Source organism: Rhinatrema bivittatum, chromosome 9, assembly GCF_901001135.1.
Source record: "Rhinatrema bivittatum chromosome 9, aRhiBiv1.1, whole genome shotgun sequence".
Taxonomy (NCBI): domain Eukaryota; kingdom Metazoa; phylum Chordata; class Amphibia; order Gymnophiona; family Rhinatrematidae; genus Rhinatrema; species Rhinatrema bivittatum.
In genome coordinates, this window is record NC_042623.1 from 209,424,513 (window position 1) to 209,437,896 (window position 13,384).

Below are 13,384 nucleotides of genomic sequence, written 5' to 3' on the forward strand. Positions count from 1 at the left end.
GCCAGTTCCAGCTGTCACTCAGCTGCGACATTCACTGGCCAGACTTAGGGTAGACGAATACCGGGTTTTGAAGCTAACCATGGCCTGTGTACCAAAGATTGTTGTTGTGAGGCTGGACTATATAAAAAACGGAGAGAGTTTAAAATGGGGAGGAAATCCAAGTTATCATGAATGAAGATTTATGGAAGGATAGGCCCAGCTTCTAATTGAGCTAGAAGTCCAAAGGAACAAAAGGAAAATTGCCAAGTCTGCCCCATCCAAAAAAACAAAATGCAGCAAGTTATAAAATCATTAGTTTTGCAAGAGTTCATTCCATTATGACAGCACACTAGTCTAACAAGGCAAACAATGAAGTAGAATACCTCTGCTGGTTCCATTTCTCGCGTTTTATCATCTTCCTTTAAATCCTCAAATAGTTTATCAAATTCAGTCTTAAGCTGTAGAAAAATAAAATGCAATCAATAAGAAGAGAAAAATCAGTTTTTCTTTTAAAGCATCACAGTTGTGATGACATGAAGAAAGGCACAGTCAGTCAAATTATTGAAATGTAGCAGGGACTCCTCAGATTTCAACAGGCTGGGGCTACTGCGAAGCCAGCCCACTTGGAAGAAATCCCACCCCAAACTCCTCCCCCTTTGCCAAATTAGCATCACACCATTCGTTATGGTGCTTTACACATGCGTTAAGGTGTTTTTCACATGTGAAAACACCTTAACACGTGCGAAAAGGCCAGAACATGGCTTGGAAAATAAGTCCAAATGTATGTTAATAGAAAAAGAAAAAAATGACCAGTCTCTGCTCAAGCCGCCTCAAGGACAGGCATATCAGAACAGAGATGCACTAACAAACATCCAGAGGGAAAACAAAAGAAAACATTGCTCCACATCATCTTCTCTCCCCACCCCCCACCCCCCATGATTAATAATGAGTTTGGCTTTTCAGATGCACCAAAATTAAGACTCAAAGAAATAAACTGAGCAAACCTGTTCAGCAGTCATCTGTACAGCAGGAAGAACAGGAGCACTGTAGCTTGGCCCAGCTCGCTCTGTAATCCAGCTAGATCCAAAATCTGCACCTGATTCCCATGAAAAGAAATATTTTGGAATAAGATCACCTTGAAAACTGGGCCTACTGAGAAGCCAGACCACTTTCTGACCTAGTAGCAAACATTTTGTAACCTATCATTAAAATTATCCATTTTACCTGAAGACTGGAGGGTGGCTTATGTAACCCCAATATTTAAAAAAGGGCTCCAGGGGCGATCCGGGAAACTACAGACCGGTTAGCCTGACTTCAGTGCCTGGAAAATAGTGGGAAAGTGTTCTAAACATATAGAAAGACATGGTTTAATGGAACAAAGTCAGCATGGCTTTACCCAAGGCAAGTCTTGCCTCACAAATCTGCTTCACTTTTTTGAAGGAGTTAATAAACATGTAGATAAAGGTGAACCAGTAGATGTAGTGTATTTGGATTTTCAGAAGGCGTTTGACAAAGTTCCTCATGAGAGGCTTCTAGGAAAAGTAAAAAGTCATGGAACGGGTGTCCTTTCATGGATTACAAACTGGCTAAAAGACAGGAAACAGGATTAAATGGACAATTTTCTCAGTGGAAGGGAGTGGGCAGTGGAGTGCCTCAGGGATCTGTATTGGGACCCATACTTTTCAATATATTTATAAATGATCTGGAAATACGATGAGTGAGGTAATCAATTTGCAGATGATACAAAATTGTTCAGAGTAGTTAAATCACAAGCAGATTGTGATAAATTGAGGGAAGATCTTGTGAGTGGAAAATTGGGCATCAAAATGGCAGATGAAATATTTTTTTTAATTATTTATTTATAGAATTTTACCAACAATACAGGTATATTTCAAGAAAAATACAAATAAATTTTACAGTTACCTCAAAATCACATTATGCCATAAATACCTGGCAAAAGAGATAATTCTGTTACTAATTAACTCAAGCAAACTGCAAATTTACTATGTAATATTAATGAAACGAAAGACAATTCCTATCCTGAGCGATCAAAGGAAGTAAATATTTATAAAGGAAAATATTAGTGCTAGAGATATTTGTGTTACATATCACTTAATTATACCGTAATCAAGACAGTTCCTAACTTGAATTCACAAGGGTCTAGAGTCTAAAAAATTTCGCAATTGCTCAGGTTCAAAGTATACATTTTTAACACCCTGTCTATTCACTATACATTGGCATGGGAACCTAAGACTAAACTTCGCTCCCATACCAACTACTTCATCTCGCATCAGAAGAAACTTTTTCCTTCGTTCCAGAGTGGAGCGAGTAATATCTGGAAAGACCCATATGGACTGACCAAAAAAAGGTAATTTCCTATTGCGGAAAAAGGCTTTAAGTATCATTTCTCTATCTTGGGCAAATATACATTGAATAAACAAGGTTCCTCTCTGACTGATCTTTACTTCCATAGATGATTCTAGGAATTGTGTTAAGTCTAGCTCTGGTACAGGCAAACCATCCTTAGATGCTGTCAAAACCATCTTAGTCATATATACTTTAGCTAATGTAGGCATCAACTCTTTAGGAATTTTTAACACTTCCAGTAAATACTTTTTAAACATTTCTAAGGGGGTTACCTTTTCTAGTAATGGGAAATTAAGAATACGAAGATTCAGATATCTAATGGAATTTTCTATATTTTCCAATTTTCTTTGTTGTATCATATCGGATTTAATCAATTGTAATTGATTATTTTGCAATATAGTAACCTTCTGATCTAATTCAGCTATATTTTTCGTATTTGAGGTAATATTAGATTCCATAGGCAAAGGTTTCCCCACCAAGCTAGAGGTAACATCTACTAGAGAGGACACCGATTTTTCTAAAACCATTATTGCAGTCCATATAGAGTCCATTGTGATTTCAATAGGCTTAGGAATAGCTGGGCGTAGTAAATTGAACTCAGATCCTTGGTTTTCAATAGAACTTCCCGATTCCCCCGATGCTTCTTTTTTCTCTCTAGGAGTAAAGGCTTTTACCACAAGGGGGGGGTTAAATTTCCTTCCCCCTGTGTTAAGCCCTCCGTGAACCCCTCTGCTCCGGATTCCGGGAACAAAACTTCTGAGGGAAAAGGGAGGGTAAACAGAGCTCCGGGACTTAAGGTGACTTGTGTGTCCGGCGATCGATCCAGCCGCTCCTCTGGATTGAAAGCCAAAGACTGCCGCAGAGTTTGAGTAGGCACTACCGGAAGCATGAACCCCTCAATTTTAGGTTGTAGGATATCTGAGGCCGGGACACCAGACGCTAGCTCCCTGATCCTCGCCTTCCTTTTTGAATGAGGCATAGGTATTATAAAATTTAAGAAATTCACTCAGGGATCCTCTTCAAATATCTCTAGAACTATTAACAGTTAATCGTAAGGAATTGCCTGACGGGGGTGTTCAGAGATCAGGAGAGAGATTGCTAATTAGGAAAATCTTATTACTCACAAAAATCCAATGTTAGCGGAGGAAAAGCTCTGCAGACCTGTTGCAAAAAAAAAAAAAAAAAAAAAGCAGCGCGCCCCTTTGGCGCGCGCGGCTTCAGCAGCACGCCGCAAGAAGGGGCAGTTTTAAAGCCTACCATCCCCTTCAGATGACGTCAGCGACAGCTCCTGTCAGGCCGGGACGAGACCTCACCCTCCGTCAGCTGGAAATAAGCAGGTGCTGTAATTGCAGACCTCATCGGGGTCTCTCTCCACTCTCCTTCCCCCGAATCTGGTTGCAAGAAGGGGCGGTTTTAAAGCCTACCATCCCCTTCAGATGACATCAGCGACAGCTCCTGTCGGGCCGGGACGAGACCTCACCCTCCGTCAGCTGGAAATAAGCAGGTGCTGTAATTGCAGACCTCCTCGGGGTCTCTCTCCACTCTCCTTCCCCCCCGGCAGATGAAATTTAATGTGGATAAGTGGAAGGTGATGCATATAGGGAAAAATAACTCATGCTATAGTTACACAAATGTTAGGTTCCATATTAGGAGCTACCACCCAAGAAAGAAATCTAGGTAGTGAAATCATCGGTTCAGTGTGCTGCGAAAGTCAAAAAAGCAAACAGAATGTTGGGAATTATTAAAAAGGGAATGGTGAATAAAACAGAAAATGTCATAATGCCTCTGTATCGCTCCATGGTGAGACAGCACCTTGAATACTGTGTACAATTCTGGTCGCCACATCTCAAGAAAGATATAGTTGCGATGGAGAAGGTACAGAGAACGGCGACCAAAATGATAAAGGGAATGGAACAGCTCCCCTATGAGGAAAGACTAAAGAGGTTAGGACTTTTCAGCTTGGAGAAGAGACTGCTGAGGCGGGATATGATAGAGGTGTTTAAAATCATGAGAGGTCTAGAACAGGTAAATGTGAATCTGTTATTTACTCTTTCGGATAATAGAAAGACTAGGGAGCACTCCATGAAGTTAGCATGTGGCACATTTAAAACTAATCGGAAAAAGTTCTTTTCACTCAATGCACAATTAAACTCTGGAATTTGTTGCCAGAGGATGTGGTTAGTGCAATTAGTGTAGCTGTGTTTAAAAAAGGATTGGATAAGTTCTTGGAGGAGAAGTCCATTACCTGCTATTAAGTTGACTTAGAAAATAGCCACTGCTATTACTAGCATCAGTAACATGGAATAGACTTAGTTTTTGGTTACTTGCCAGGTTCTTATGGCCTGGTTTGGCCACTGTTGGAAACAGGATGCTGGGCTTGATGGACCCTTGGTCTGACCCAGTATGGCATGTTCTTAAAATACTATTATAGGTATATATATTTTCTATTTCTTAAATATCAAAAGTTTCAAAGTAAGAATGAATCAACATTTTTAAAGACAGCAAATTACCATTTTACAGAGCCATCACCACAACAAAAAACTTAACCAATTGAATGAAGAAAAAGACAATTCAGTTCTTTTTTTTTTGGCCACATCATATTCACAAATTAATATGCTAAGAAAAGGATAGATTTCAAGAGTCTAGCCACCCAACTAGTCTAGCTGCCTATGCTTTGAAAATCTCACCCCACAAGAGTAGCTAAATATAACCACTCGGTTTCACTAGGCCATCCAAGTTCTGGATGGCCACAGGACTGTAAGTCAATTGAAGGGACTAACATAGTCAGTTAGCTCTAATTTTCAGTAAAAGCTGGCCAACTTTGGCAGCTATCACCATGCGCAAGGATAGCGAGCCAGCTAGATTTAAGCCAAGTACTCCATTTCAAAATTAGCTCCTATATTTCTAAGTTCTTCCGCTGTAAAAATAGTTCTTTGCCTCTCTACAGTGCAGGCCTTATTGGTCCTGCAGAAAGCCGGATTCTCTACGGGATGATACCTTTTATCGCATCCATCTATCCAGCACAAACAGAAGTGCTTACAAAGAGAGAAGTGATCAAGAGAAATCACTAAAAACTGCCTAATCAATCTATGAAGGGTTTGCCCCACAAATGCAAAATGAGACTTGAAGACAATTGTCAAAGTAATTTAACCCGGGGCAATCAGCCCTCCCTCCCTCAACGGTTAAAAGTCTGTGTGGAGTTTGGCAGTGTGTGAACTTTGGGCCGCATTTTGTGGCAGCGTTCCTGGGGGCGTGTTTTACATCTAGGAAGGAAAATAAAGACACAGAGCTTGCATTTCCAAATCTGTGTGTGGTGCTTTCTATTTGGGAAAAAAAAAAAAGCATAAAATATAAAAATACCACACAAATAGCAGGTGCAAGCATCTGCAGGAACTTTGTACCCACAACATATTTCAAAAGGAAAGTGTGCACAGTTTTTGTCCCCTTGCAAGCAAGTTGAAAATTCCCCTGTTTTCTGCCAAATGTCAACGCCGAGCATCTGGAGGAGCTGTGTGTGTGGACAGAAAAAACGCCAAAGTATACTCCTGAGGCAAATCACAAAACCCCAGCCTGTGTCAGATGTTGAAATGCAAATTTTGGAAAGAGTTAAGAAATATGAACTTATTTTAAGTGAAATATTTTAAAAAAAAAAGTTTAATTCATATTGTGGAGACAAATAATCATAAATAGGTGCTGTAAATGAAATTCAGCATTGCTACCAACATAATTTGGGGGATAATGCTCTCCATGCATTTGACTTGTAGTGGTTATTTTTATAATTAGTGATTTTACCACTAGTGGTTTCATAATGGTCTAATGAGCACATTCAGTCGTTGGGTTGCAGAAAAGGCAGAATAGTCTTTAGAGAAGTCATCTTGAACATCTCCTGTTGAAGTTGTGCAGTTAAGAGAACATCGCACAAATCTCATCTTTGAGCGAGTTTCCTCACTCCGAAGGTCATCAAATCTTCACAAAAGAGCACCGTTCTGTTCGTACATCTCTCTAGAACAGCTGAGAGAGCTATGAACCCTAAGGGACATCACAACAAACATCCCTTATGGTTGATATGAGATAGCTTGCACCTTATTTAATAGGAAAGAGGAAACCCAGTTCCTGACCCCTCCAATCCAGACCAAACAGATGACAGAGACAATAATGATGGCAGAAAAGACCAAATGGTCCATCCAGTCTGCCCCCATGTTTCTCTTAAGGATAGTAACTACTGCTCCGTGCAGTTATCCCCAAGCCTTATGATAAGAGTAGTAATATTTACAGTGAAAACCAAGCAACCGTCAAACAAAATTACTGCTAGAAACATTTTTATAGTAACATAATAAATAGAATAGTATACCATTTAAATTTTCCTTTTTGACAACCTACCCTTAGATTTTCTAAGTTCAGCAAGGGCAGTCCTTGAACCCATGATTAACACTTCATATTCCCACCATTGTTCATTTAAAAATGGCAGCATTTTAAGCAGCCGTCACTAATAGAGAAGTCACACAACGCTGCTCCTTCCCCCTCAGCCCTCCCCCACAAGCAATTAAAAATAGGGACAGTAACTTTCCTACCAGCTCGTGGGTGCACACTGGCACGTGTGCAACAGCGCAGGCCCACGAATGCAGCGATTTTGTTACTTGTACGTACATATGCGTGCATGTTATAACATAGCCTGGCTGTGCGCATATGTGCGCTAATTTTAAGTGGGCGCGCATGTAAATCCAGACCCTGTGTAATTTCTATAAAGGCAGAGATCTAATTAAATACAGTTTTCTCAATTGCCTTGGCTAAAAAAGGGCAAATTTGAAATTGGCAACATTTCCCACAATGTGTCAGACGTAAGGAAGATTTTTTTTTTCTTTTTTAAACAGGTGTAACAATTGATCATTTTAAACAGTCAGTCAGGAGTCCCTGCCCCAGAGAAGCACTGATAATTAACAGCAGCCATCTGGAAGTACTTTAATTAGCCTTGCTGGGCAGGAGTCCAAAGAACAATGTTACTGTACTCTAGTATTTTCTTAATCTGTTAAGCAGTGTCTTGGTTTCTAATTAATTTCAGCCATGATTTCTGTAAAATAAGTTTTAGATAAAATTAATGGTTTTGCTAAGTAATTTTTAAGTAGAACACTGTGGGGTAGATTTTACAAATTTGCGCACACGTGTACTTTTGTTCGCGCACCAGGCGCAAACAAGAGTATGCGGGATTTTAATAGATACGTGTGTAGCCACACGTATCTGTTAAAATTCGGGATCGGCGCAAGCAAGTCTGTGCAAAATCGGCAGCCTGCGCGCGCCGAGCTGCGCAGCCTGCCTCTGTTCCCTCCAAGGCCGCTCCGAAAATGAAGCGGCCTCGGAGGGAACGTTCCTTTCACCCCCCCCCCGCACCTTCCCCTCCCTAACCCACCCCCCAGCCCTACCTAAAACCCCCCTACCTTTATTGCACAAGTACACCTGCCTCAGGCAGGTGTAACTTGCGCGTGCCGGCGGCCAGCGCGCGACTCCCAGGCCCAGAAGCCGTTGCGGAGGCCTCGGCCACACCCCTGAAATGCCCCTGGGCCGGAACCATGCCCGCCCCCAAATGATGCGCCACCACGACACCACCCCCCCAGGAAAGCCCCGGGGCTTGCGCGCGCCGCCGAGCCTACTCAACATAGGCTCGGCGCGCGCAGGGGGAACTTCGGGCAGGTTTTTGGGGGGCATGCGCGTATCTTACGAGAGTACCCCTTTGAAAATCTGGCCCTGTCTATATTAAGCTAATTTGTAATGTTGTAAACTTTTATATAAATTTTTATATATTTATTTTCGAATTTTATTGTGAACCGTAGCAATGGAATTTACTGTGCAGCGGTATTAAAAAAAACGTACAAATAAGACAGTTTTTTCTATGAGCTGTCATCTGCTATTCATGTTAAATTTTATTTAGTTGTGAGTAGAAGATGCTGCTGCTGCAATCAGGATTATTTTGCTTTTGTACTATTGATTTAATTATGTCTTTCAGTTGCAAATTGCTAAGAGTTTTATTGGCTTCTAAAAGATTTTTTTTATATTTATTACATTTATTTTTTGTCTACCCATAAGGGGTCTGGGTGGGTTACAATAGAAACATTAAAATATAGTATAATAATATATAATCAAATACCCATCATGACCCACAAATCCAAATTAAAATAATAAAATAAGCAACAGAAGGCAGCTCTTCCAACAGAAACAGAAAATATACTGACCAAAGGCCAAAGAAAAGAGCCATTATTTCCTGAAGGAGAAGTAACTCTCCATCACATGGAGATTCTCTGGGATAGCATTCCACAGGGTAGAGCCAACAAATGAAGAATAAACTTTTTACCTAGTATCACATAGTCTAATATCCTTCACAGAAGGAATACATAGCAAAGTATCTTGAGATGACCACAAGAATCATGCTGGGTTATAATTCTGCAATTGTTCCCTAAGAAAGCCTGGCAAATCATAAAGCAAAACAGTCCTGAACACCAAGGGGTAGATTTTCAGATGTACACACACTACTCGGCGCACACACATGTATGCCCAATTTTATAGCAGGTGCGCGCATGTTATAAAATCAGGGGGTCGGCGCACTGCCTTCCCCCGTTCCCTATCCCCCACACCACCTTCCCTTCCCTTTTTCCTTGTTTTTCTTTTATTTCAAAACTTACTTCAGCCCTGGGGCTGAAGTACCGTGTTTTTCGCTCCATAAGACGCACTTTTCCCCCCCCCAAAAGTGGGGGGAAAATGTATGTGCGTCTTATGGAGCGAATATATATATAAAAAAAAAAAAAAAACCACCTAAAAATCTAACAAAACCCCCCCACCCTCCTGACCCCCCCAAGACCTGCCAAAAGTCCCTGGTGGTCCAGCAGGGGTCCAGGAGCGGTTCGGGAGCAATCTCCTGATTTGGGCCGTCGGCTGCCAGTAATCAAAATGGCGCCGAAGGCCCTTTACTCTTACTATGTCACAAGGGCTGACCAATGGCACCAGTAGCCCCTGTGACATAGTAAGGGCAAAGGGCCGTCGGCGCCATTTTGATTACTGGCAGCCGACGGCCCAAGTCCAGGAGATCACTCCCGGACCCCCGCTGGACCACCAGGGACTTTTGGCAGGTCTTGGGGGGTTGTTAATTAATTTAAAAGATTGGGATGGGGTTTGTTTTTTTTTTACATTTTCTCCCTCTGAATCCTAGATGCGTCTTATGGAGCGAAAAAATACGGTAAATTGTGTGCGCCGGCCGACTGCCAGCATGCGATCCCCAGCACAGCGGCAAATGGTCGATGTTTTGGAGGCCACTGGCCCCTGCCCCGGACCGCCCCTTTTTGCAAGCCCCTGGACTTACACGCATCCTGAGACTTTACGTGCGTCGCCGGGCCTTTTGAAAATAGGCCCGACGCGCGTAACCTTTTGAAAATCCGGCCCTAAAGGATAAGACCTTAAATGTAGTTCAACAGAACATCAGAAGCATCTATCTGAAAATATAATTTCTTGAAAAATATCAGAATATTGGTACACGTTAATGGGTCTGACAAAATCAATCACCATAATTACAGGTTCTTCAGCTCTCCAAGTCAAGACCATAACAAAAAAAAGCTTAAAAGACAATCCTATACTTCCCTTCAATACCATAAAGAGACAGGACTTTCCTTTATCTGAGTTATAGTTCCCACATGAAAGAAAACATTTCCAAACAATAGAATGGAAGAAAATATGCCAAAGGCTAGAAACTTACTTTTGTCAAGGGTGCTAATTTGAATCCATGTCTTTTTAAGTGGTTTAACACCGCTTGCTTGTTCTCTTCTTTACCCCAGAAGCTCAGTTGCACAGGCATGGTAAAAGCATTGTTTGCTCCATGAGGGACAACCCTTTAAAAACATGAAAGAGTAAAGAACACTAATTTGCCATTTAGCAGGTCTATATTTGATCATAATTCTGATCACTATCTTCCAGCCTTTGTAGACTTGTCAGGAGAGCTGCAAATAGTGGACCCGATTTACTAAGGCTTGTCTTCCATTTTGTGTCTATGGGGGAAATGTTTACAGAACATTGGGAATAATTTACTAAAGAAAAAAATACTCCTGAAAAAGCAAGTTTGCTTACCGTAAACTGTGTTTCCGTAGATAGCAGGATGAAAGCCATGCTGTCATGGAACCGTCAGTCTGGCGTCGGAGGCGGAGCTTCCCAAAGCTTATACAGAGTTTAGCTCTGTGCGGCTGCGCGTGTGTTCCCGCGCAAGAAGATAGAATCTCCTCAGTCTGTATTATAGCAGTAAGAAAAGGCTGTCCAGGGAGGTGGGTGGGTCAGCATGGCTAATTCATCCTGCTATCTACGGAAACACCGTTTTCTTACCGTGAACTTGCTTTTTCCTGTTGATAGCAGGGCTGAATTAGCCAGGCTGCCATGGGAGTCCCTAGCTCCCCAGTCACACTAAGTGATATATTCCTTTTTTTTTTTTTTTGCGTGACTTACCTGGCGTGGACAGCCGGTTTGAAAGTTAGGAAATTAAGGTATTTAAGACCACTGGTCCCAGCTTGGCATCTTGAGATGTTTGCTGGTCTAAACAGTAATGGGATGTGAAAGTATGTAGAGATGACCAGGTGGCCGTTTTACAGATGTCAAGAGGTGGAACCTGACGTAGGTGGGCCAACGAGGTGGAGATTGCTCGAAGTTGATGAGCATTCGGTTTGACGTCTAGTGTTATGTTTCTTTTGTTGTAACAAAATTGAATGCATTGAGCTAGCAAGCTAGATATTGTCCTTTTTGCCACTGGCAGACCAGGGCATTCGAGTTAAAGGAGAGGAATAGCTGGGATGGCCTCGAGTTGGTCTGCATCCTAGTCTTATAGTTGGCCAGTGCCCTTTTACAATCTAGGGTGTGGAGTAATTTCTTTCGTTCATTGTGGTGTGGTCTAGGAAAGAACGTAGGGAGTTCTATAGACTGGTTGATGTGAAAAGCTGAGACCACCTTCAGAAGGTGGAAGAACTGAAGATAAGGCTCATAATGTACGAGTACTTTTAGTTCACTGACACGTCGCGCTGAGGTCACAGCAACAAGGAACACTACTTTTCCTGTGAGGTATTTTACATGAGCTGAGTCCAATGGTTCAAATGGAGGGAGCATTAATTGTCCAAGGACCAGGTTGAGATTCCAGGCCACTGGCGGTCGAAGATGGAGGAGGTCCCTGATGAATCTAGAAACCATTGGGTGTTGCGATATTGGGTGGCCGTGGAGTGGCCTATGGTAGGCTGCGATGGTGCTTAGATGTACTCAGACAGAGGTAGTTGCTAATCCCGCTGAGTATAAGGTGAATAGGTAATCTAGTAGGTTCGTAGGAGCACAATCAAAAGGATCATTGTGATTAGTGGTACACCAGGACTCATAATGTTTCCATTTTAATTGGTATGCTTTCCTAGTAGAATGCTTTCTGGCCGCCAGCAAAATGTTTTGTCTTTTTTCTGATATCCCTTGTTCCCTTAATACTGTCCGTTCAACCTTCATGCTGTCCTGAGTCCTGCACTTGGTGGAGAAGAGTTCCCTACTCCTAGGATAGAAGACAGCCAGTGTGACACAAGGGAATGGAGGCATCAATTGATAGGCGGAGGAGTTTGCACACCATGGTTGCTGGGCCATGCTGGGGCAATGAGGATCAGGTCTGCCACCTCTGCTATGCATTTCTGGAGCGTGCGTATTATTGTGGAAATGGTGGGAATGTGTACATTAGGCTTCCCGACCACAGGAGTAAGGCGGCATTCTGAGCTATTCTGACTGGGAAATAGTGAGCAAAATTGAGGTAAACTTTCTGTTGTGTTCCGTGGCAATGAGATCCATGGACGGAGTTCCCCATCGTGTGAAAATGTCGTTGGCCACCTGATGGTCTAGAGACCACTCGTGAGGGTAAAAAATTCAACTTAACTTGTCCGCCATGTGTTGGCTATGCCAGGAAGATAGGTTGCTTGTAGATGGATTGCGTGACGAGTCGTCCAATCCCATATGAGAAGTGCTTCCCTGCAGAGTATCCATGAACCTGACCCTCCTTGTTTGTTGATATAAAACATGTCCGTGTATATCATGACTCTTTTCCCTTGCAGTTGTGCACAAAAAGTTCTGAGGGCATAGTGAATCGCTCTTGAGTTCGAGAAAGTTGATCTGATATGACTGTTCGCCTTGTGTTTGTAGGTGGTCCCTTGTGGGAAGCGTCCGTCATGAGGACACATTGTGAACAGATTCTTTTTCTAGTACTTGCGGTTTTAGCCACCAATTTAAGTCCACGATCATGTCTGGAGTCAAGTTGATTCTTCGAGACAAAGGTTACGCTTTAATCCCCACTGGAGCCGGCGAACGTAAAGACGGGTGTTCGGAACCATGTGAATGACTGCCACCATATGACCCAATACTGATAATATTTGGTGGGCTGTTGCCGTAGAGCGTAGGTGTTTGGTTAGCGTTCGAAGTAATAACCTTCTGTCTTTTGAAGAAAAGCTCTGCTTTTGGTTGTGTCCAATAAAGCTCCTATGAACTGAAGTATACTGGAGGGTTGAAGGTTTGACTTTGTAGTTTACAATAAGGCCTAGGTCTTGAAGACACGAAATGGTCTGTTGTAGGTGGGCTAGTAGGATCAGTCGATCTGATGCTACTAGGAGCCAGTTGTCTAGGTAGGGAAATAACTGGGAATCCAGGTTTCGATGGTGGGGCCACCACCACTGCCATGCACTTTGTGAATACCCGAGGGCTGCTGAGAGGCCGAAGGAAAGTACTTTGTATTGGTAATGTTTCTTGTAATGGAAACAGAGGTATTTCCATGAAGAGGGGTGCATTGGGCTATGAGTGTAAGCATCCTTTAGGTCTAGTGAGCACATCTAATCGTTGGGTTGAAGAAGGGGGGGAAGAAACTGTTTTTAGAGAGACCATTTTGAATTTTTCTTTGACTAGGTGTTTAAGTCGCGTAAGTCCAAAATTGGTCGCTAACCTCCCAATTTTGGGGGATTAATTACTAAGGGGAATAAAACCCCATATTTGTTGCACTGGAGGTGGACCC

At 42.4% G+C, this 13,384-nt stretch overlaps 1 protein-coding gene across 1 annotated transcript in view; it reads right to left on the reverse strand.

The window, feature by feature from the left end:
* Positions 1-13,384, reverse strand: part of HLTF (helicase like transcription factor) — a 333,607-nt gene that overhangs the window by 285,999 nt on the left and 34,224 nt on the right. Inside the window, 4 exon segments of the mRNA XM_029615024.1 lie at positions 363-437; positions 984-1,056; positions 3,174-3,199; positions 10,082-10,214. Coding sequence (XP_029470884.1) covers positions 363-437; positions 984-1,056; positions 3,174-3,199; positions 10,082-10,214 — 307 coding nt within the window.